The sequence below is a fragment of the Balaenoptera physalus genome (assembly GCF_965194825.1).
Source record: "Balaenoptera physalus genome assembly, chromosome: 7".
NCBI classification, from domain to species: domain Eukaryota; kingdom Metazoa; phylum Chordata; class Mammalia; order Artiodactyla; family Balaenopteridae; genus Balaenoptera; species Balaenoptera physalus.
This window is the reverse complement of record NC_138886.1, coordinates 49,736,395-49,759,603: the sequence shown is the minus strand read 5'-3', so window position 1 is coordinate 49,759,603 and position 23,209 is coordinate 49,736,395. Positions and strand designations below refer to the sequence as shown.

The 23,209-nt window shown below is 36.0% G+C and overlaps 1 protein-coding gene across 4 annotated transcripts in view; it reads right to left on the bottom strand.

Moving 5' to 3' along the window:
* Positions 1–4,259: 4,259 nt before the first annotated feature.
* The window catches only part of PTAR1 (protein prenyltransferase alpha subunit repeat containing 1), a 47,959-nt gene continuing 29,009 nt past the window's right edge, over positions 4,260–23,209 (bottom strand). For 3 of the 4 annotated variants that reach the window (XM_082471021.1, XM_082471018.1, XM_082471019.1), the window contains 3 exons: positions 21,036–21,249; positions 15,501–15,805; positions 4,260–13,359 (listed from right to left, as the gene is read on the bottom strand). In XM_082471021.1, coding sequence (XP_082327147.1) covers positions 13,017–13,359; positions 15,501–15,805; positions 21,036–21,249 — 862 coding nt within the window. In that variant the 3' untranslated portion in view covers positions 4,260–13,016. The remainder of the gene's footprint in view (positions 13,360–15,500; positions 15,806–21,035; positions 21,250–23,209) is intronic. The other variant, XM_082471020.1, reaches the window with a different exon arrangement.

The following is a 23,209-nucleotide window of genomic DNA, read 5'->3' as shown; positions in this document are numbered from 1 at the left end:
TGAGGACAGTCTCAGAGACCTCTGGGACATTAAATGCACCAACATCCGAATTATAGGGGTCCCAGAAGAAGAAGAGAAAAAGAAAGGGACTGAGAAAATAGTTGAAGAGATTATAGTTGAAAACTTCCCTAACATGGGAAAGGAAGTAGTCAAGTCCAGGAAGTGCACAGAGTTCCATACAGAATAAATCCAAGGAGAAACACGCCAAGACACATATTAGTCAAACTATCAAAAATTAAATACAAAGAAAAAATATTAAAAGCAGCAAGGGAAAAGCAACAAATAACATTCAAGGGAATCCCCATAAGGTTAACAGCTGATCTTTCAGCAGAAACTCGGCAAGCCAGAAGGGAGTGGCAGGACATATTTAAAGTGATGAAAGGGAAAAACCTACAACCAAGATTACTCTACCCAGCAAGGATCTCATTCAGCTTCGACAGAGAACTTAAAACCTTTACAGAAAAGCAAAAGCTAAGAGAATTCAGCACCACCAAACCAGCTTTACAACAAATGCTAAAGGAACTTATCTAGGCAGGAAACACAAGAGAAGGAAAACATCTACAAAAACAAACCCAAAACAATTAAGAAAATGGTAATAGGAACATACATATCGATAATTATCTTAAATGTAAATGGATTAAATGCTCCAACCAAAAGACACAGACTGGCTGAATGGATACAAAAACAAGACCTGATATATATGCTGTCTACAAGAGACCCCCTTCAGACCTAGGGGCACATACAGACTGAAACTGAGTGAATGGAAAAAGATATTCCATGCAAATGGAAATCAAAAGAAAGCTCAAGTAGCAATTTTCATATCAGATAAAATAGATTTTAAAATAAAAACTATTACAAGAGACAAAGAAGGACACTACATAATGATCAAGGAATCAATCCAAGAAGAAGATATAACAATTGTAAATATTTATGCACCCAACATAGGAGCACCTCAATGCAAATGCTAACAGCCATAAAAGGGGAAATCGACAGTAACTCAATAACAGAAGGGAACTTTAACACTCCACTTTCACCAATGGACAGATCATCCAAAATGAAAATAAATAAGGAAACACAAGCTTTAAATGACACATTAAACAAGATGGACTTAATTGATAATTATAGGACATTCCATCCAAAGACAACAGAATACACTTTCTTCTCAAGTGCTCATGGAACATTCTCCAGGATAGATCATATCTTGTGTCACAAATCAAGACTTGGTAAATTTAAGAAAATTGAAATCATTTCAAGTATCTTTTCTGACCGCGATGCTATGAGATGAGATATCAATTACAGGAAAATAACTGTAAAAAATTCAAACATATGGAGGCTAAACAATACGCTACTAAATAACCAACAGATCACTGAAGAAATCAAAGAGGAAATCAAAAAATACCTAGAAACAAATGACAATGAAAACACGATGACCCAAAACCTATGAAATGCAGCAAAAGCAGTTCTAAGAGGGAAGTTTATAGCAATACAATCCTACCTCAAGAAACAAGAAAAATCTCAAATAAACAACCTAACCTTACACCTAAAGCAATTAAAAAAAGAACAAAAAACCCCCCAACGTTAGCAGAAGGAAAGAAATCATAAAGATCACATCAGAAATAAATGAAAAAGAAATGAAGGAAATGATAGCAAAGATAAATGAAACCCAAAGCTGGTTCTTTCAGAAGATAAGCAAAATTGATAAAATTGATTAGCCAGACTTATCAAAAAAAAAAGGGAGAAGACTCAAAATCAACAGAATTAGAAATTGAAAAGAAGTAACACTGCAGCAAAACAAAGGATCATGAGAGATTGAAAGAGAGACAAAGGATCATGTCCATTTTACTGGACAACCTGGAAGAAATGGGCAAATTCTTAGAAAAGCACAACCTTCTGAGACTGAACCAGGACGAAATAGAAAATATAAACAAACCAATCACAAGCACTGATATTGAAACTGTGATTAAAAATCTTGCGACAAACAGAAGCCCAGGATCAGATGGCTTCACAGGCGAATTCCATCAAACACTTAGAGAAGAGCTAACACCTATCCTTCTCACTCTTCCAAAATATAGCAGAGGAACACTCCCAAACTCATTCTACGAGGCCACCATCACCCTGATACCAAAACTAGACAAAGATGTCACAAAAAATGAAAACTACAGGCCAATATCACTGACGAACATAGATGCAAAAATCCTCAACGAAATACTAGCAAACAGAATCCAACAGCACATTAAAAGGATCATACATCATGATCAAGTGGGGTTTATCCCAGGAATGCAAGGATTCTTCAATATATGCAAATCAATCAATGTGATACACCATATTAACAAACTGAAGAATAAAAACCATATGATCATCTCAATAGATGCAGAAAACGCTTTTGACAAAATTCAACACCCATTTATGATAAAAACTCTCCAGAAAGTAGACACAGAGGGAACCTACCTCAACATGATAAAGGCCATATATGACAAACCCACAGCCAACATCATTCTCAGTGGTGAAAAACTGAAAGTATTTCCTTTAAGATCAGGAACAAGACAAGGTTGCCCACGCTCACCACTGTTACTGAACATAATTTTGGAAGTTTTAGCCACAGCAATTAGAGTAGAAAAAGAAATAAAAGGAATCCAAATCAGAAAAGAAGAAATAAAGCTGTCACTGTTTGCAGATGACATGATACTATACATAGAGAATCCTAAAGATGCTACCAGAAAACTACTAGAGCTAATCAATGAATTTGGTAAAGGTGCAGGACACAAAATTAATGCACAGAAATCTCTTGCATTCCTATAAACTAATGATGAAAAATCTGAAAGAGAAATTAAGGAAACACTCCCATTTACCACTGCAACAAAAAGAATAAAATACCTAGGAATAAACTTACCTAAGAAGACAAAAGACCTGTATGCAGAAAACTATAAGACACTGATGAGAGAAATTAAAGATGATACAAACAGCTGGAGAGATATACCATGTTCTTGGGGAAGAATCAACATTGTGAAAATGACTCTACTACCCAAAGCAATATACAGATTCAATGCAATCCCTATCAAACTACCACGGGCATTTTTCACAGAACTAGAACAAAAAATTTCACAATTTATATGGAAACACAAAAACCCCAAATAGCCAAAGTAATCTTAAGAAAAATGGAATTGGAGGAATCAGGCTCCCTGACTTCAGACTATACTACAAAGCTACAGTAATCAAGACAGTATGGTAATGGCACAAAAACAGATATATAGATCAATGAAACAGGATAGAAAGTCCAGAGATAAACCCATGCACATATGATCACCTTATCTTTGATAAAGGAGGCAAGAATATACAATGGAGAAAAGACAGCCTCTTCAATAAGTGGTGCTGGGAAAACTGGACAACTACATGTAAAAGAATGAAATTAGAACACTTCCTAACACCACACTCAAAAATAAACTCAAAATGGATTAAAGACCCAAATGTAAGGCCAGACACTATAAAACTCTTAGAGGAAGACATAGGAAGAACACTCCATGACATAAATCACAGCAAGATCCTTTTTGACCCACCTCCTAGAGAAATGGAAATAAAAACAAAAATAAACAAATGGGACTTAAAAGCTTTTGCACAGCAAAGGAAACCATAAACAAGACGAAAAGACAACCCTCAGAATGGGAGAAAATATTTGCAAACGAAGCAGCTGCATAGCACAGGGAGATCAGCTCGGTGCCTTATGACCACCTAGAGGGCTGGGATAGGGAGGGTGGGAGGGAGGGAGACGCAAGAGGGAAGAGATATGGGGATATATGTATACATATAGCTGATTCACTTTGTTATAAAGCAGAAACTAACATAACATTGTAAAGCAATTATATTCCAATAAAGATATTTCAAAAAAAAAAAAGAAAACATGGGGTGTAACACTGAAATAACCAAGTAATTCCCTGCTCCCTACATTCATCTGAAGTATATGGGAAAAAGCATATGTAGTCATAATGATGATTTCACAAGTCAGCTAGTCATTGTTAACGCACTCTAAAGACAACAGTGCTCTAATTTGTTTTTGGCATTTTTTTTTTAATGTCCTAGACACAAGTGATATGTTTAAATTTTTTTTACAAATGTAGGTAATCAAATCATTGGCTTCACACAGACAACAGCTCACACCTCCACCCAACTACCACTATCACAGCAATTAAATAGGACAGATTGGGAGACTGAAGTTGAGTTTAAAACACCACCACAAGTAAAAATAAAATCACACTTAACACTCATTTTAGGAGATGAAAAGTTTACTTAGAAATTGCAAACATTTAGCAAAGACAAGACATAAACACTATCTTCCATATTCTACAGAAATACAATAATTTATAGCTGGCTTGGTACATGGTCACATGATAAAAACAAATATAATGGAAAAAGAAAGGTTCATTCTACTTTTCTGCCACTTATTACAACTTAAGAAGTGTACCAGTAAGTACTGGAGGACAGCTACATAGGCAGATTAGAATCTGAGGGCTGTTTGTTAATACAAATTATTGTATTATAACAATAATATAAAAACAAAATAGGTACAGATATACAATTAACATGCAATTTAAGCTATTATTTTGAAGAAACAGGACAGAATTTAGTGAACACATTGAAAAATGTGTTGTTAATAATATGTTGTTATAATCAGCATATCATGGTATTTTACATGCATGGAAATCCTTCCTTCTTAAATAATGCTTGGCAAATTGAAACTGGTTGACCCTATTTCTAGAGAAAATTTAAAATGAAGACAAAGAAAAAAACGAGTGGACAATTCTGTTCAATGATTTTCTAAGTATACTAAATAATTTTTAAAGTACCATAATTTCATGCCTACCTCACCATCTCCAATTTAAAGTAAAGCCATACTTTGTATTCTATGAATCTACACTGTCCAGTATAGCAGCCCTCATCCACAAGTGGCTTTCTGAGTATTTGAAATGTAGCTAGTCAGAATTGAGATGCACATGAGTGCAAAAAACACGCTGAATTTTGAGGACTTACTATGGAGAAAAAAGAAGGTAAAACACCTCTATTTTGTATATTGATTACATACCTAAAAGATAATATATTTAATATATTGGGTTAATTAAAATATATTATTAAAGTTAATTTTATGTGTTTCTTTTTTTAATGTGGCTACTAGAGAATTTTAAATTACACATGTGGCTCACATTTATTTCTACTGGATAGCGCTGATACAGATGGTCTATAGTCATTACATCAGCCTTAGCACTTAGCATTCACACTTAAAGCGCTCTGGAGTACTAACTCTCAGAACCCCGTAAGCACACTCTGTATGTACGTTATTGCAAAATTTATTTTTATCCCTCTGCAATTACACATTTTAAGTGTAAAAAGAATTCACAAAATATTTAATCCTTAAAAAGCGTCAACTAGAATATGGTTAGAGCTAAAGGAAATTCAATGCAGACTGTTATATTGGGGGAAAATAGTTTAAGAGTGAAGACAGTTAGTATCTTCAGTAAAATAAGTTAGCCAAACTTATCTTTAATGCCCAGGATCTGACCTTGCACCACAGATCATACATGTAACTTGTCCATTTAACCATAACCTACAAGAAAATCTTAAAACAACACTGACTGCAACCTACTTAATTACTCCATTTTCTGGAGAATCTTCAAGCAATATAAAATTAACACACATAATGAATTCTAATAGCAGAATATAGTATCTAAGAACTATCCCTTAAAGTCCCTCAGTGTTAAAGTAAGGAACTACCTAGTGTCCAAGAGACTTGGATTGAAAAAATGTTTTTTAGAAGCTATTAAAAAAAAAAGATCATTGCTCTTTTATCATTTTCTTCCCCTCTTCCTTTTTTAGTTTTTTTGTAGTAGAGGATATAAATATTTGCTATATTCATAATACCTCATCTTTTATTTTGTCCAATTCAAAAACAAGTTAACCTAGTACATACTCCATTATTTTCCTAGGAACAACAAGCACCAAAATACAATACCGACAGTGGTCACCTCAATCAGAAGCCTGCGTCATAGCCATGCATCAGGAACCTCGCCAGGAGGCAATCCCTAAATACGCTTGTGCTGCACACACTGCTTCTCACAGCTCAGGTTGGAATGCTTGTTTTTGAACTGTTTAAATCTGTTTGCATTAGGTAAAGTCTGTCAAAAATGTTCTGAAAGCCACAAATTAATAGACTCTGAAACTACTATATTATTCATAAAAATTTCTTCTTCATTTTGAACATGTTCTCAAAAAACAAGTAGAAGTTATTTAATATAACTTCATACCTTACCATGACTACTTTTAAGACACTGGAAAGTAACCAAGATTTAGGGAGAAATAAACAGTACCTATACTAGATAATACTAGATATACCAACATAGAAATTGATTGCAGAAGACTACAGCAGTTTTCTCTAGAGTTCAGCAGCCTATTAAGACATTTAATCACATTTATGAATGTGCCTTGCACAAAGAGATACTACTTAAACTTTTCACATCTCCTATCTTCAGACCATTTCTACATAAACAGTATTTTTATTACACGTTACTAACTCCAACCTAAATAAGCCTAATAATTCATGTCAAATGAGAAAAATTTTCAGTTTCAAACATATATTACTCTAAAAATATACTCCTCAATGAAAAGATGACAACAGTCTCCTTTCTGAAAGCTGTTACTTTGATGTTAGATCAATAATCAACTAAATACTTAACTGAGCGCCTACTATGATTGCAGTCAGCCTATACTCATTTTTCAACCAACAAGAAAAAAAATATCTGCTCCAAATGCAAAATGACATTTGTGAGGGAGGATAACATATTAGCATTTCTAACAGAATGCTGTATGAGTCAATATCTGGACATGTGAAATTGTTCATCCCTACGACACTGAAAAACCTCAAATTTATTACTGATCACTTTATAAAGATAAATAAACATTTGAAGTATGCTGCATAGTACTTTGAGGAAAGTGACTGCCATACATAAAATTAAGGCTGATTCCCTAAAGGTATGGAAGAAAAGTCAAAATGTCATGGTTCGTAAGCAACCAAAGACTTACTATAAACAGTTTACAGCAATATCTGGTTAATTCAAGCAAATGGGCACTTGTGTTAGGTTTCCAACTTTGCTTGAGGGGGCTGGTCTAATAAAGAAAACTGCTTTTAAACAGGAGCACTTCAAGCAAGTATGAAAATAAAAGTCCTTTGGATAAAATTCTTTGTAAAACCAGTATATAAGTTGAAATTCCAAATCTCATTTAAATATATATACATATATGTGAATACACACACATATGTATGCCTTAAAAGTATCTAAATTGCACTTACAATGCTGTACAGCTGTATATCTTTGCCTTGTATGTTTGAACCTGATTATGTATCTTAAGCACAATACTGTATTTCTCCTGGAGCTAAGAATGTGGACAATGATGATAAGACAGAGATACATAAGCTAGTTTTAACTTTCTAGCCTTTAACAATTCTGACCTGTTGAATTCCTACAAGGTGCAAGGCATTTTGCAACATACTGAACATGTACAAGATCTGACACAAAGCACTCTTTCAGGGAAACTGAAGTTTTAAGAAGGAAAAGAGTTGTCAGTTTGAAAACCAACAGTAATCACTTTCTCAATAGAATTTCTAAAAACTGAGATTGATGTCAACTAAAGCACTCCTACCTCTGCAAAACATGGAAAATAATGCAATACAGAAGTCATTTCCGTAGAAGACACGTTTAAGAGAACATTCATAATAGAACCATAGGGATTGAAGCAGTGAGATGAACAATGAGGCAGTCACAGAGCTAACTGCACTGGTAGTAGTTTATAAAAAATACTATCTATACTAAAATTTTAAGAGCTAGTAATATACTTAGCATATTTTTGCCTTTTTTTGGCCACTGAATATAAAATTTTGTCCTAAATTTACTAAATCTTCTACACCCTGAGAAATAATAACAGATTAATAAAAGAAATGCCAGGGTTAGCTTTGTGGACCATATTATTGTCCAGAAAGCACAAGCTATATATAGCTAATATTCTTGGAAGCACAAGATTTCATCAGCAGAGTAAGCTGCTGCTCTCTATTTTTTTTTTTTTTTCTTTTTTTAAGTAAAGAGTTGGTTTTACAGTGTTAACATGGCCTAGTGAGAATACAGAAGTCAAAGTTGGGAGCCTGAAGTCCCTACCCCCCAGATCCACAACTGACACAATAGTTTTCTGTTTCCACTATGAACATGACCTATTGCTGTCCGTTAGGAATACATTATTCGACAGTTCTCTGAAAAGCACTTTGGAATCTTAAGCTATATATTTTAATGAAATTACAATTAACAATTATTTGCTATCTGGAAATATGGAACTCCTATCCCTCCCCTCTCCATACCCAAATACATAAAAAGCCACATTTTAAATTTCATCTCAGTATTTGCCTCTTTTCCTCCAATATTTGAAAAGATTAAGGTTCCATTTTTCCCCCCAACTCAACTATCTTACGTAGGCCTAAATTTGGGATGGAGTTCTTAAATGTCCTTAAGATGAGGCAAAGGATTCATTTAGGACAACTGTATGGCGTTTCTTTTAGGGCAGAGTGCCACTGTTTTCCTTTAAACATGGGCTGCACAGGGTTTTTGGCTGATCTTTATGCATATGCCGTCCTCTAAATGTGAGGCCTCCAACCCCAAAAACATTAGTTGTCACTGAGAAAGAACTAATTCTTCCTGGTAGGATGCTTAAAAATGATAACTAATGACACGCAAACCAAAGCATCCTTCTTGTTCTTATCAGTAACTCACTTAAGGATAAAATATTCCATTGGGCCATGCCTAGCAACTGGAATAAATAAAATGAGTTAATCAACTGTTTAATAAAATTTTCATCCTTTGTTTTCTACCTAAATGTTAGACTTAAATATAATCTTGCTCCCCCAAAAAGTAAGAAAGGCACTCGAATGAACACAGTATATACAGTTATTTTTTAAAAGACACTGTGTGATGGTAAGGAGAATTCAGAGGGTTGATTTTTCCTGCTCACTGCCTTTATAACACTGAATTTGCCTATGCTTTCCTGTGCCTCCATGAACTTCTCTAATAAAAAGGAGCACATTACAGAGTATACTCAAGTATAGGGAGGCGGCAGCACGTAAAGTGCTAGGGTTTGCACAGTTCTATTTGAGAAATTTATTTAGAAGACAAAAAGTTCAGTTGTTACAATGCTGCTCAAATTTTCTAGCATACTTTAGATATTTTAAAGTTTTAAAATATAATTTTCTAGTAACAAAATAACTAAGCTCACAAAAGCTTTTTGCAAAAACAAAAGTGTTTTCTTACTTCCTTTGATAAACTAAATATTTAACATCTTCTGTAATACAGGGGAAATAAAGTAGAAATTAAAATTAGATTGCTGCATAGCAAGTGGTAGTTGCATTCCTAAATTATATTTAGCCCTCATGTCAGATACCATCTTGTGCTATTAAGAGAAAAATACTAGGCTGACAATTTGTTCTCAAAAATATTAAAAGTTTTTACACACATGTATGTATGTGTCTAAACAAGCATGAATTCACATGACCTGAATATATCTAAATGACACAGCCTACCACCATATATGCTTTCCTACAAAATGCCACACAAAAATCCAAGAACTTTTGTTTGCACATCTTGTGTTACTACATAAGCCCTTATCTGAAGACTTAAGTGGCTTTGAGTGACTTCCTGTATATTTAATCCGATAAATAATGAAGCCTTTAATTTAAATTAGAATTGTACCATAGGAATAAGAGATATGACTCAAAAGTCTGGGCCCAGAGTTTTCAAAGAGGTAATAAAATGCTAAAACCTAGAAAAGAAAGGGTTCTTAGTCTAAAATGACTACTCATGCACAGATACAGATCAACACGTCTTTGAAATCAGTTTCCTCAGATACTCCAAGAGTGGCTATGGCTCTATTGGCAAGATCTGTCCTCCAACATCATAAGTGAGTAGAAAGTAGTGTTCTTGCAAATGGTCTTCATTTTTCTATGAATTTTTAATATATATTATAGTACAGTTATTTGATATTATACAGCTGCATTTCTTGGCTGGGATTTAACAAGCATAAACAAAGTAGTTTAATGAAGGAAAAAAAATCTAACTTATTCTATATGCAATAGCTCCCCTTAAGTATCATGAAGGCAGAGTACATCATTCATTCACAATCCATTGCTCTATTCCATCAATTTCTCAATCATAACTCACTCTATGCATCACTCATGATCGATCTTTCTCATCTTCAGTTAATCATTCATAAATTTAATAAATATTTAACGAGCCTTACAATGTGCAAGGCACACAGAATCTGGGAACATGTTACCAAAATAGGTACACTTAAAAAAAAAAAAAAAGTCAGGTTGGGGAGGGGTAGTGGTAGAGATATTTACAGATCTTATTGCTTTTTTGCTTGTCAGTAGTATTCCTGATCCACAGGATGGCCTACAATTCTTCCAGTGAAAGATGGATGAAATTTGTGTCAATCTAAATCATCTTTTCCTTTAACAACATATTTACAGAAAAATAAGTGAAGACTAATGAGTCCCTAAAAATAGACACATCCTTTCCACTGCATGAGCTCATTCAGTCCAAGAGATAATATCATGCTACAGCTAGTGAGTTTAGATGTCAACCATTTAGGGAAAAAATACAACCATCAGGGAAATACTAGGTTTTTCAGTGAATGAACACTTGAAAACTGCAAATTTTAGAAATAAAGCAGCACACAAAAGTCAGATATAAACAGTATCCTTTGGATATCTGTATTTTTACTCCCTACTTAAAGCTATTAGGAAGACAGGAGACCAAGATATATTAAAGGACTGCGTGGCTTCACGTAAGGGTGGCTTAAGAGACTTAAAACACATGAAAGCAGTTAACATCAAAGAAGGGCAAGAGACTCTGTGGAAGGTATAAAAAGATGTGGAGCATTATCAAATTTAGCTGATGTTTCACAGAGGATTGTCTGTATTCATGTCTCGACACTCTCACATCAAAGCATAAGAAGCCCTACTACTTGGGATACTTAAAATGATGCTTGGAAGAACGGTAATACTGAGTGAGGCCAGAATTTGGCAACATATATTAGTGGAATGTGCTGAATCTTCCATGTCATCTGTGTGTAGTCTGCCCCCCAAGCCCCACAGGTGCTAAAAATCATAAATTAATAGTTTTATCCATAGAGGTCTAGGTAGACCTTGAGGTATTTGAATCAAAATATGCTTTGTACACAAAGGGTCATAGAATTATGCTCATAATGCCAATCATTTTCTCACCTAAATAATACAAAAAGCTAAAAAAGGGTAATTTTTGCCCTAAGAGAGAAGGGCAGGCAGCTTCTGTCTACAAGGACCAGTCCTGACAATTTTTCTGGTGTTCTTAAGTCTCACTCAACAGTTTGCCACTCAACAAAATCATTATGTACAAGTAAAGGACCTATTCTTTTCCCTTAAAGGAATGCTCCTCACTCAAGTCCAGAGTCTCCGTAACAGTGGTATAGGAGAGGTCTGCTTTTCCCTACATCTGTCTTCTCACCCTACAGGTGACAGAGCATATAAAGAGGAAAACAGGCAAAGCATAGTGGTCACACTTGTTTCCGCCACTATTACATTTCAAACACACACAGGATAATAGACAACTTCCATCATTAGGGGAACTTTTAGAGGGGCAGTTCATATTCATATTGTGTGTGTGTGTGTGTATGTGTGCGTGTGTTTAATGGGGTATGGAATTAACTGGAAACAGAGAGGAGAATATGTTTAGTACACATCTATGAAATACAACAGATAAGGAAAAATATACAAAAGTGGAGATGACAAAAAAATGGATTGGGAAAATAAAGAGAAAGGTGTGTGGAAAGAAGAAATGCAAAGCATTCTTTCATACTAAGACATTAGACATTACCTGGCACTTTCCCCACACCTGCCTCACCTACCTGAAAAACCCAGCCCTTATTATTGAAAAGATAAGATACAGCTACAAGGTGGATACTTTGGTACCTTGTCCCTGATAAATTTAGTATCAAAGTTTTTAAATTGTTTTATTTTTTAAAATAAAGACTGAAGAACTAACCTTCAAAACTATTCATCCCCCCTGGCTTTTGCCAGTAAACTTTTAATAATCACTTCACAAAAACTTTATAGTTTATCCAGTATATCCTTAATAACTTAAATTTTAAAAAGGAAGATTTTTAATGGACACATTTCTATGCATAAGCCTCCCATTTTTCATGGTGAATTTGGAGGAAAATAAGTAGTAATAACTAAAAACAGCATTCTAGGTTTTTTTGAAATTCATTTTAATTGAGGTAAAAACAACCTATCAAAGCTAGTAGTAAAAATAATTTTCCACTACAATTACATAAACTCTTAAAATTAGTTTTTTAAAAAATAACCATTTTTAAAATGGACTATATTGGAAGCATGTTGTTCATATAAATTCCAATACTTCTGACTTTGGTTATGTTGGTCTATGACTTGAGTAGAACATACTAGAGAAAGAGAAATGGTGTGTATTTTCACACATCCATCCATCTGGCCATTTGATTCTCAAAACAACAATTAGATCAAGTAATTTTGAATTTGTATTGTTCTTAAGCTAAACTACAACATACATTTTTAATTAAAAAAAAAAAAAAAACTAGCCTATGCAGCAACCACACTGAGGTGGGTTGAGGTGTGTGTGAACCAATCTGGAGAACCAAAAGAGAAAAGCCTCAAGTATAGGAATATAAAGGATGAGAAGTTTAAAAGAAAAAAATTAAGACTCACTGTTCAGCAGGAAGGAACTACACAATTATTTTATCCCCAAAGGAATGCCAGTTCTTAACAAAATAAATAAAATGAAAGGTTTACTATGGACTTTTAACCTAAAGATGAAGCACATATAGTTAGACAATAATAGCAAACAGTTCATGCAACTATGTAAATAAGAAAGGAAAGCAATATTGCACTAAAAGGGGAACCTTGCAGGACTAATCCACCTCTTTCATTGACTCAATGTAACCAGCCATTTCCTGTATGCATTGGCAAACCTGGCCTGCTCCACGTTCCTGCAGGTGGACAATACTTGATCGATGAACCTGTGCTCCATTTCCAGGCCCAGGGAGTCTGGAGCAGGGGTCCGCTTCAGGCGTTTGGTTTCCTGGGAATAGCCTTGCTTGCTAGAGTCACTGAGTCCATCCACCTCCATTGCCTGAGATGTGTGTGGTCCTGCTGGGATGAGGTGCAAGTCACTCAAAGTCCCCCCTGGGCTGTCTGCAGGTGACAACTGGACCACGCTGTGAGGAAACCTACCATTTAAGTGATGCTGAAGGTAGAAAACATGCCGCCTGTGAAAAAGGAGGGGAAGGAAGAGAATAGAAAAAGAAAAGTCACATCACAAAGTCAAGCTTTTCAGAAAAAACAAAAAAGTTGATAATTTAAAAACATACAGTACTCAGTTCAGTGCCCCCTTCGTAACCCAGAGCTATCTGGGGGAAGGAGGAAGAATAGTTAAGATGTAGTCTCTGGGTATTTGGACAGAGCCTCACAAACCCAGATTACTGGTTTGTGAGAAAGAATACTACCCCGAAGGTGTTTAAAAAACATTGACTGAGATGATGACAATCACTTGGAGTTATTACACCTTGTTACTATAATATGAAACTAGAAATGGGTCTTAGCTCAATCTCTGCTATAAATTAAAATATAAAACAAAACCAAAAATTAACCTCATTGATATCCTAAAAGACAAGTGATTTTCAGAAACAAGAGAATTAAATAGCTCCTCTACAGGCTTAGTGTATGGCCTCTATCCAATACTTTCTTTAATAAGAACAGAACTGCTGTGGTTGGACTTATTATCTTAGAAACCCTCTGAATTCTCCCCTAAATTCAGCACTATAGTCTTATTAAACACCGACATGCAGTAGGGATGTGCTGGGCTCTGAGAAAAGTATGTTAAAAGACACAGTTCCTGTTCTTCCTCTAAGGAGAGTTCTCCTGCCCTTAGAATCATCTGGAGTTATTTGTTAAAAATGAAGATCCACTTGCCTAATTTCCAAAAATTGTGACTCAGAGGGGTGCACATCTCTGTACGAAATAAGGTAAACTACCTTAGGTAGTTTCTAGGTTGTTATACCTCATCATTCATACTAACAACTCTAAGCCCTTAAAAGAGAATTCTATTCATTTTCCCAGCTTACTTGGGGGCAGACAAAGGAGCATATAACACCCATTTTACAGAGGACAAATCTTAAAAGGGCTGACAAGCTGCTTAAGGGCACTGAATCAGTAGAAAACTAATATAATTCATTCCTGTAATATACAGGTCATCCCAACTGTCTCTTCTCCCCACTCCAAACTCCAATTAATCTTTATATAAACAAAGAAGGTTTCTGTCTAATGATCTAGCTCTCTCTCAAACACAAATATAATTTTTAATATTCTTTGAGTCTTGCTATTAATGTGTCTAAATATAAAACAGCAATAAAAAAATCTGTAACAGCAAAACATGCAAGTCAAGATCTATCTTCTCTCCTAAAAATGTGGAATAAAAATGTTTTGTTTTTAAGGGAAAAAGAAAATTCTGTATTTATGAAGATGCCAAAGAGGGGGATTGTCTTCCATCTTCTAATATATCTTCCAAATATATTTAGACTGGAAAAAGGGAACAAATCACATTTAACTTAAAAAATACACAAATATTTAAAATGCCTACCTCCTGCCTAACACCGGCAACTCTTTTGTCTACAAACAGAATCCTGTAACTTGAAGTAAAATCTGTAGATATAGTGCCAGAGATGCCTCCCACTAAATGATAATCCAAAATAAATCAATCGGGGGTTCCCATACCTGGATTTCATTTCAACATGAAAAGTACTGTCAAAGGTTCTTAAAACTCAAGTTATGAGGTTGCTAACCCTCTTTCACTCCTTCCTAATAATCCTGATTCACTTCCAAAGTACATTTTACTTTAAAAAAGCAAAAAGTGTCAGGAGATTATACTTAAGGTAAATTAATCTGCAGGCCATCACGGTTGGGAAGAACAATAAAAATGCGTAACTATTCTCAGGGTCTAATCAATGGTCTCAGCCCTGACTGTGCATCAAATTTACCCGTTAGGGTTTTTTCTTTATTTTAAAAAACAGATGGCAGCACTCCATCCCATATATGCTAAGTATCAGGATCTCCAAGGAGGGAGTCCAGAAACTTTCTTTAGTTTGAAAGTAACACACCTTATTCTGTGGCGCAGTCAAGGATGAACACCACCATCTTGAGCCGTTGGCAAAGATCTGCATGAGGAACTTCATATTGATCATGACCATGAGAAGTATATGGTAACACAAACTCCTCTGAAGCACTCAGGCAAAGTTCCACAATCAGATTACCATATTTACCCAAGTAGGCACGAGTCAGATGTAAGACCTTCTGTAGCTCTCATAAGGACACACACAGTTTTATGCAGGAAATAGATCTTCCCTTCTCTTACCTATGACACCAAAGGGTTTCATGTCCTGGGTAGGAATCAATAAGATCAGTGCTGAATTCAACTTCTTCTTCTAGAAGATGGGGAAGATTTATCCTTGATTCCTCTGCTGAAGCCACTGCTTCTTCATCTTTTGGAAGAACTATAGCTGGCTCACTTCTCAAGGTATTTTGCTCCAATATAGAACCATCTGTCACAGTTTGGCTAACCAAAGACTTTAATAAAAACTGGCGGTAGTGAAATCCACTGTGGTCTGAAACATGCAGGGACGCCCAGTGTTTAGTAGAAGATAGTTCATCAAGAAGAATCTTGTAGGAAGAAAAAAGGGAAGTGAAATGAGGAATTGCCAAAGGTTTTACTTTCTCCATTAATGCTTTGGATTTCTCTTTTGATTCGTTTCTTGTTTTGACAATGCCATTCCTACCAATATTTTGTATATAATGTCCAACACAGTGTTGTCATTTAGTGGAAGCCTGCACTTAGCAGAAGCTCAGTAAATTCTAATTTTCCCTTTCTTTTATAAAGTAATTGATTTTTTTTTTTTTTTTTTTTTACTACCGCAGAATTTAAGGACCTTTCCCTAGACTTTGATCAATCACATTCTGATTGGCACACACATAGAAAAGCCAGATTCTAAAATAATGATAGACATTTGGGTGTTCATTTTCAAGTAATGCTTATATTGAAGGGAAAATATAAATTCAGAGATCACTTTGATGGAAACTTTCTTTTGCATTTAATGAATCTGTATTATACCTAACTTATTTGAACTTATTTGTTCAACAACAGACTCAATGTAATTATTTCTTCTTCACTGTAAGTGTCATCAGGGCAGAGACCATGTCTGTTTTGTTCACTACTTAATTCTAAGGGCTTACTACAAAAACACGATGCAAGAACAACAGGAATTTTCAAGTGCTCGTGACTTTCACTATCTGTCTCAAACTTACTTAACATCAATGATAACTGGCTTTTTTAAGTAGGTAAGACAAAATTGAGCAGTGAATTCTTTAAATCTGTAAACTAAAGAATTTCAAATGGAATGATAAAAAGAAAAGCAGCATTTATGAAAAAATAAGAGTGGGATTGCTGGATCATATGGTAGTTCTATTTTTAGTTCCTTGAGGAACCTCCATACTGTTTTCCATAGTGTCTGCACCAATTTACATCCCCACCAACAGCGTACTAGGGTTCCCTTTTTCCTACATCCTTGCCAACATTTGTTATTTTTGATGATAAACTTTTTGATGACAGCCACTCTGAGAGGAGTGAGGTGGTTTTGATTTGCCTATCTCTGATGATTGTAATTTCAAAACATTTTCATCATCGCCAAAACAACCCCTATTCCTATTAGGAGTCCTCTAATTCCCCATTCCCCCTATCCTCTGGCACCCACTAATCTGCTTTGCTTATTCTGAATATGTCATATAAATGGAATACTACTTTCAATCAGCATGTTTTCAAGGTTCACCATGCTATAGTATTTATCAGAACTTCATTCCTTTTTTATGGCTGAATAACATACCACTCACTGTATGGATATACCATATTTTGTTTTTCTATTCCTCAGATACTGGACATTTGGAGTATTACTTTTCTTTTTGGCTTTTATGAGTAATGCTGCTATGAACATTCTCATACATGCTTTGGTATGGACATATGTTTTTGATTTTTTTGGATATATACCTAGCAGTGGAATTGTAGGGTCATATATGGTGTTTCTATGTTTAATTTTTTGAGGAAATGCCAAACTTTTCCCCAGTGGTTGCACTGTTTCACATTCCTACCACCAATGTATAAGGGTTCCAATTTCTCTACATCCTTGTCAACACTTGTTATTGTCCTTTTTATTTTAGTCATCCTAGTTGTGTGAAATGGTATCTCACTGTGGTTTTGATTGGCATTTCCCCAGTGGTTAATGATGTTGAACATCTTTTCATGTCTTTCTTGGCCATTTGTATATCTTTTTTGGAGAAATTACCCTATGTGCTTTTTCAGGTGACACACGATATCAGCTTTTAATTGGCTAGTAGTAATGAACTCTTCAACTGTGACTGTTTCCTTCCACCCCACCCTCAAAAATTAGACTATTTTAAAATTTTACTTCAGTATATGTCCACTGAAACACATAAACATCACAGGGAACAAAAAATAGAAAATTAAAACCTCTCATAATTCCACTCCCTAGCACTGGTAAACATTCTTTATTCTCTAACCTTTTTTTTTCTGACTAGAAAACGCATGCTTATAGAAAATATAAGAAAATATATCTGTAACAGCACTGTGTTTGTGTGTATAAATATCTGTTGAGCACTTACAATACGCCAGGTACTGTTCTAAACACATTAAATATCATTCAATGCTAATAACATATTTAAAAAAATTGTAGTAGGCCCATCTCTTATTTAGTTTTATATCCTTAACCTATAATGAACATTCTTCTTTAAATAATCTTCTAGAATATAATTTCTAGTACCAATAAAATATTCCACTTTGTGATGGACTGTAATGTAACCAATCCCTTGTTACTAGAGGATTAGACTGTTTCCAGTTTTTCACTATTATAAATGGTATTTTTATATACCAAACTCCCATATTTAATATAATAGCCAGTGTTTATTGATCAATTAGTATGAGCACTTGTGATAGCCACGTTATGTAGATTCTCCCACTTAATTTACATCACTCGATGAGGTAGGAATTATCATCATCCCCAATTTACAGATGAGGAAACTGAAGGTTAGAGAGGCTAAGAAACATTCTTAAGGCCACACAGCAAATTGGTGGGAGAGTCAAGATTCAAATTACATCTGTATGACCACTGAGTGGAGCCTTTAATCACTATATCATACTGCATCTCCCATTTTTTCTTTAGGATGAATTCCTAGAAGCAGAACTGCTAGATTAGAGATAACACACATTTTGGGGGGTAATGTCTGATAAATGCTGCCATGTTGCCCTTTGGTAAGATTATACCAATTTCTACAATGCTTGTTTTTATACCCTTATCAATGCTGAATATCAGCACTTTAAAAAATCATTTTCAGTTTTCTAAGTAAAAAAATGCCACTCAGTTCATATGTATTTTTTTTTTTTTTTTAAATATTTTATTTATTTATTTATGGCTGTGTTGGGTCTTCGTTTCTGTGCGAGGGCTTTCTCCAGTTGTGGCAAGCGGGGGCCACTCCTCATCGCGGTGCACGGGCCTCTCTTGTTGCGGAGCACAGGCTCCAGACGCGCAGGCCCAGCAATTGTGGCTCACGGGCCCAGCCGCTCCACGGCACGCGGGATCTTCCCAGACCAGGGCCCGAACCCGTGTCCCCTGCATTGGCAGGCAGACTCCCAACCACTGCGCCACCAGGGAAGCCCAGTTCATATGTATTTTTAAGCTGCTCTAGACAACTGGTACTTTTGTGATTACTTCCTCTAACAGGCAAAGCATAGTACATGATCTCCTAGCTGGGCCCAATGGCTTACAAGAACAGGAAGGGGATTTTGTAAATTCAGCACTCTTCACTGAGAGTGAGAGACAGTGGCAGTGGTGACAGGAAGAGTGCCAAGTCCCCCCAAGGGCAGAGGAGGGCAGACTGACAACATGTGAGGCTAGCAGTGGACCAGGGCAGATGAGTCAACACATTACTAATGAGTTGTCATCTTCAACAATGGACAGTCTCAAGGAACCAAGAATTTCACCTTGGCCTCATGTTTCTGATTTATGGGAATGCCACTTCAAAAGGTCCACATCAAGGCAGGAAAGTTTCCAAAGACCTCTCAGCTTACCTGGACTCTGCCTTCCTTTATCCTCAACCCTCCCCTTACCTCTTTCCACCTCCCACAGGATACCAAGTTGTGAAGCAGAGATGACTGGTTTTAAAGCACTCCATATCCCTCACAACCCACCAGATAACTTGAATTCATTCCTCCAGACACCCCCACAGTGTAGCATCCCTCCCTCTGGCAGCTGTTTCCAATGAGCCCAGTCTGGATGAGGAGCCATTTCTGTGATCCCACTGTACCCGGAGATTCCCTCAGTTCCTGCAAGTGTCACACTGCTTTGTAACTGTTGGTATGTGTTTCTTCAACTAGATTTTTCAATTTGTTGAGAGCAAGCTTTTTGTCTTTATGCCTCACCCAGTGTATACAACAGTGTCTGGGAACGATAGGGTTTCACTACTTTTTCATGAATGAATTGCACTGAGTTGACCTAGCAAATTGGTAGGCAAGTTTCATCTAAGTTTTCTATCTATGGGGAGCAGAGAAAGGAAATAAAATTTAGTAAGCCTCTATTAGGTGCCCAGTACTTTATACACATTAACACAAGTAATTCTCACAGTAATCCACTGAGGCAGGCAGTAGAGCCCCTATCTTAGAGACGAAAACATTAAAGCCTTACTTTACACACACAGCTAATAGGGCCAGAATCTGAACTCAGGTTAATGTGATTTTGTCTTTTCTCTTTCTACTCCATTAGGTAGCCTCCCCTCCTGAAATGCAAAGCCATGTAAACTGGAGGGAAGGGCTTCTCTTCCAGAACTGTTTGCTTAAAATCCCTCAGAAGTGAAAGCTCTCCTATTTATCCTGGAGGAATCTCTGGCTAGGACACAGAGAGGGGAGAGGGGACCTGAAGGGAGACGTAGGAAGGGGGTGGTGAGTAAAAATTAGAGAATGCTTCGCCATTAATCTGAAAGCACCACATGAGACATTCTGACCCCTTTAAATTGTCTCAAGCCTGGGAAGCTTTTAGAAGAGTACCCTAGATTCTTAAGGCACTGATACCACAAGAAGTGACGAAAAAATAGAGAAGCTGTAGTATGTAAGAAGGAGCACAAGGATACCTGGCTCTCATTCTGATGAATAATAAATGATACAACTGTGGCTAAGTCCAAGCCATTAAAATTCTATGGAAACTTCCATCTCCTCATTTCTAAACTAAAAGGATTAGGCTGTGACAGTTCTCAACCTGGCTCTGTGTCCAAATAACCCCTTGAGCCTGTGAAAAACACTGATCTCTAAATCCTACCTTCATTTCGATTCAGTAGGCCTGGGGTGGGACATAGGAATTCTCAGGTAATTTATAGACTCAGCCAAGTTTGGGAACACCTGGGTGAGATCTTCTGTTCCCTCCCCAGCAGAGGAGATTGTGAAAAGGCAGCCAGCTGATTTAGCACCTTAAGTCACAAAACAAAAGACTACCAAGAAAGAACAATTTCAGTTCTATAAGGTTTAATAATCTCTTCCTGTTTCAGGGCAAAATGAGTTACACTCAGTCTTCCTTACTGCTTAAACCTGCTTTGTTCTACCAATGGACTAGCCTTAAGAGTGTCAAAACTGTGCTGGTGAGGAATGCAAACTTTTAAAAAAAAATTACCAGGGTTTCTCGGGAGGTATCAGCTCTTACAATCCTCTCCGGCCTACTGGGTCATTAGTTCCTCTACTTCTCTCTTTTAAAGCTCCTCTGAGAAGGAACTACTATATTCTACCAGAAGATTTAAATGGCAGGCAGGGAGTATGCCTAGGGACATAGAATAACAGCCCTACCTTGACATCTAGCTTGGCCAGGTGCTGTAAAACCCAGATGCGATGGGACCAGGCATTATAGTTGCTTGGGTATCTCCCTGCTGCTTCACCACAGACCTCCATCTCTTCTCGTATTAGTTGCTGTGTCCTTTCTGCAGGAATTATTCCCAAGCTTCCTTTGGTCACAAAGGAAGGCAAGGAGGTTTCTTGAATTAGCTGTTGTAGCACCCATCGCCTGTTAAGGTAACATGTGGGAAAGAAATGAGGAAAGAAAATAAACCACAGAGGAAAAACAACCAGAGTTTTCTTTATTCTCAATTTAATTTCCATTCATAGACAATGCAAAATAATGCCCAGTTTTCAAACTTTTTTTTTGGGGGGGGGATTGTTTAGTTGTTTTTGTTTTTAAAGACATAATTAATTTGAGCAGCACGGATATGGGTGGTGGCAGGGAATAAAGGACAAAGATTAAAGAAAAAGCTTTCCAAAATGTTAACATTTGTCAAAAAGAGAATGTCATCAGTTCCAAAATGACAACTTCAAAACTTCATTTGGCCAGGAAATGTAAAGGCAACAGGTGTGTGTGTGTGTGTGGTGGTACTGTGTGTGTGGGAGGGGGTGATATTAATTAATGGCTGGTAAATACTCAAGAGGAGCATAGTTCACTTTTATTTATTTATTTATTTTTTAAGATTTTTTTTTTTTTTGATGTGGACCATTTTTGAAGTCTTTATTGAATTTGTTACAATATTGCTTCTGTTTTATGTTTTGGTTTTTTGGCCAGTGAGGCATGTGGGATCTTAGTTCCCCGACCAGGGATTGAACCTGCACCCCCTGCATTGGAAGGAGAAGTTTTAACCACTGGGACACCAGGGAAGTCCCGGTTCACTTTTCATCATATGTGCATGCCTCGTCCTATGTGTATTTGTTTGTTTGCAAACAAGAAGCTGTATTAAGCTTTCATGGAGCAAAATTTCTATATTATAGCATAGAATCTGGAAGGAAACAAATACAATATGACTAGTTAAACCACCAAGGAGGTTTTAAAATGTCTTTATCCACAGATTTTCCCCTTGTCTAGTTAAGATTTTCACTAGCATACATTTAAATGAAAAGCACTAAAAAAGTGTCTCTAACCACTTAATGTCTTTAGGTTTTACAAATATTTTCTCATAAGAAAGCATTCTTTTTACTTTTTAAACATTTCCAACCCAGGGTACAGAAAATTGAGTAAGAAAACTCATTTTGTCATTTTCAAATAATAGAAGTTATTTTTAACAACCAAAACTTGCTTTATAAAATAATAAACAAGCCAATAAATTGATGGCTGTGTATTTAATAATTCCCTTCTCCTGCCACCACCCCTTTCCTAACCTCTATGCACACAATCATATACCTCTCTGTAGTCTGCTAGCCCTATTTCTAGTAGGGAGAAAATACAGCTAACTATATCATTTGGAAGTAGCTGCTCTGCAAGGCTAGCCAAAGGCAAGATTACAGTTAAGATTCCTTCAACTGACTTTAAGATCCTAAAAATACTCAGGATTTAAGAAAAGTTATAAGGGGCTTAATAAACTAAGAACAGATTTCTTCAGAGATTCTCCCCACTGACCCCAACCAGTAACCCCACACCATCTCATTTTAGTCAGAAGAGAGTAGTTACATGGGATCCAAGAGTAAGATGCTTCCAGATAGCCAGGATTTTGAAAAGAGTTCTTACATGCACTTTGGATATCTGCTTCAGGCCTTTAACCTAAAAATATTCTTTGCATTTATGGTCTTAGCAACTTTAGTTCAGCCCACACACCATTCACCTCAGTTGCCCTTATTTGGTTAATTTTAATAACCATAACCATCACCACCACCATCTTTACCAGGAACACACTTGAATGAATTAAATCCAAGTTTAATAAAACTCAAGTTGCTCATTACAGTTGAATATCTAAATGCAATTTCCATGATTGCTTCAGATAGTTAATAATAATAGCTAAAATTTACTGAGTATTTCATATTTGCCAGGCACTGTGGTAGTGTTTACATGCATTATCTCATGTAAACTCAACCATTAACTCTGAGATAGGTATAATTATTATTCCCATTTTACAAATGATAAAACCAAAGCTTGAAGAGGTTAAACAATTTCTGAAGATCACATAAAGTGATGGCATCTAGACTTAAATGTAGATATAATTTGA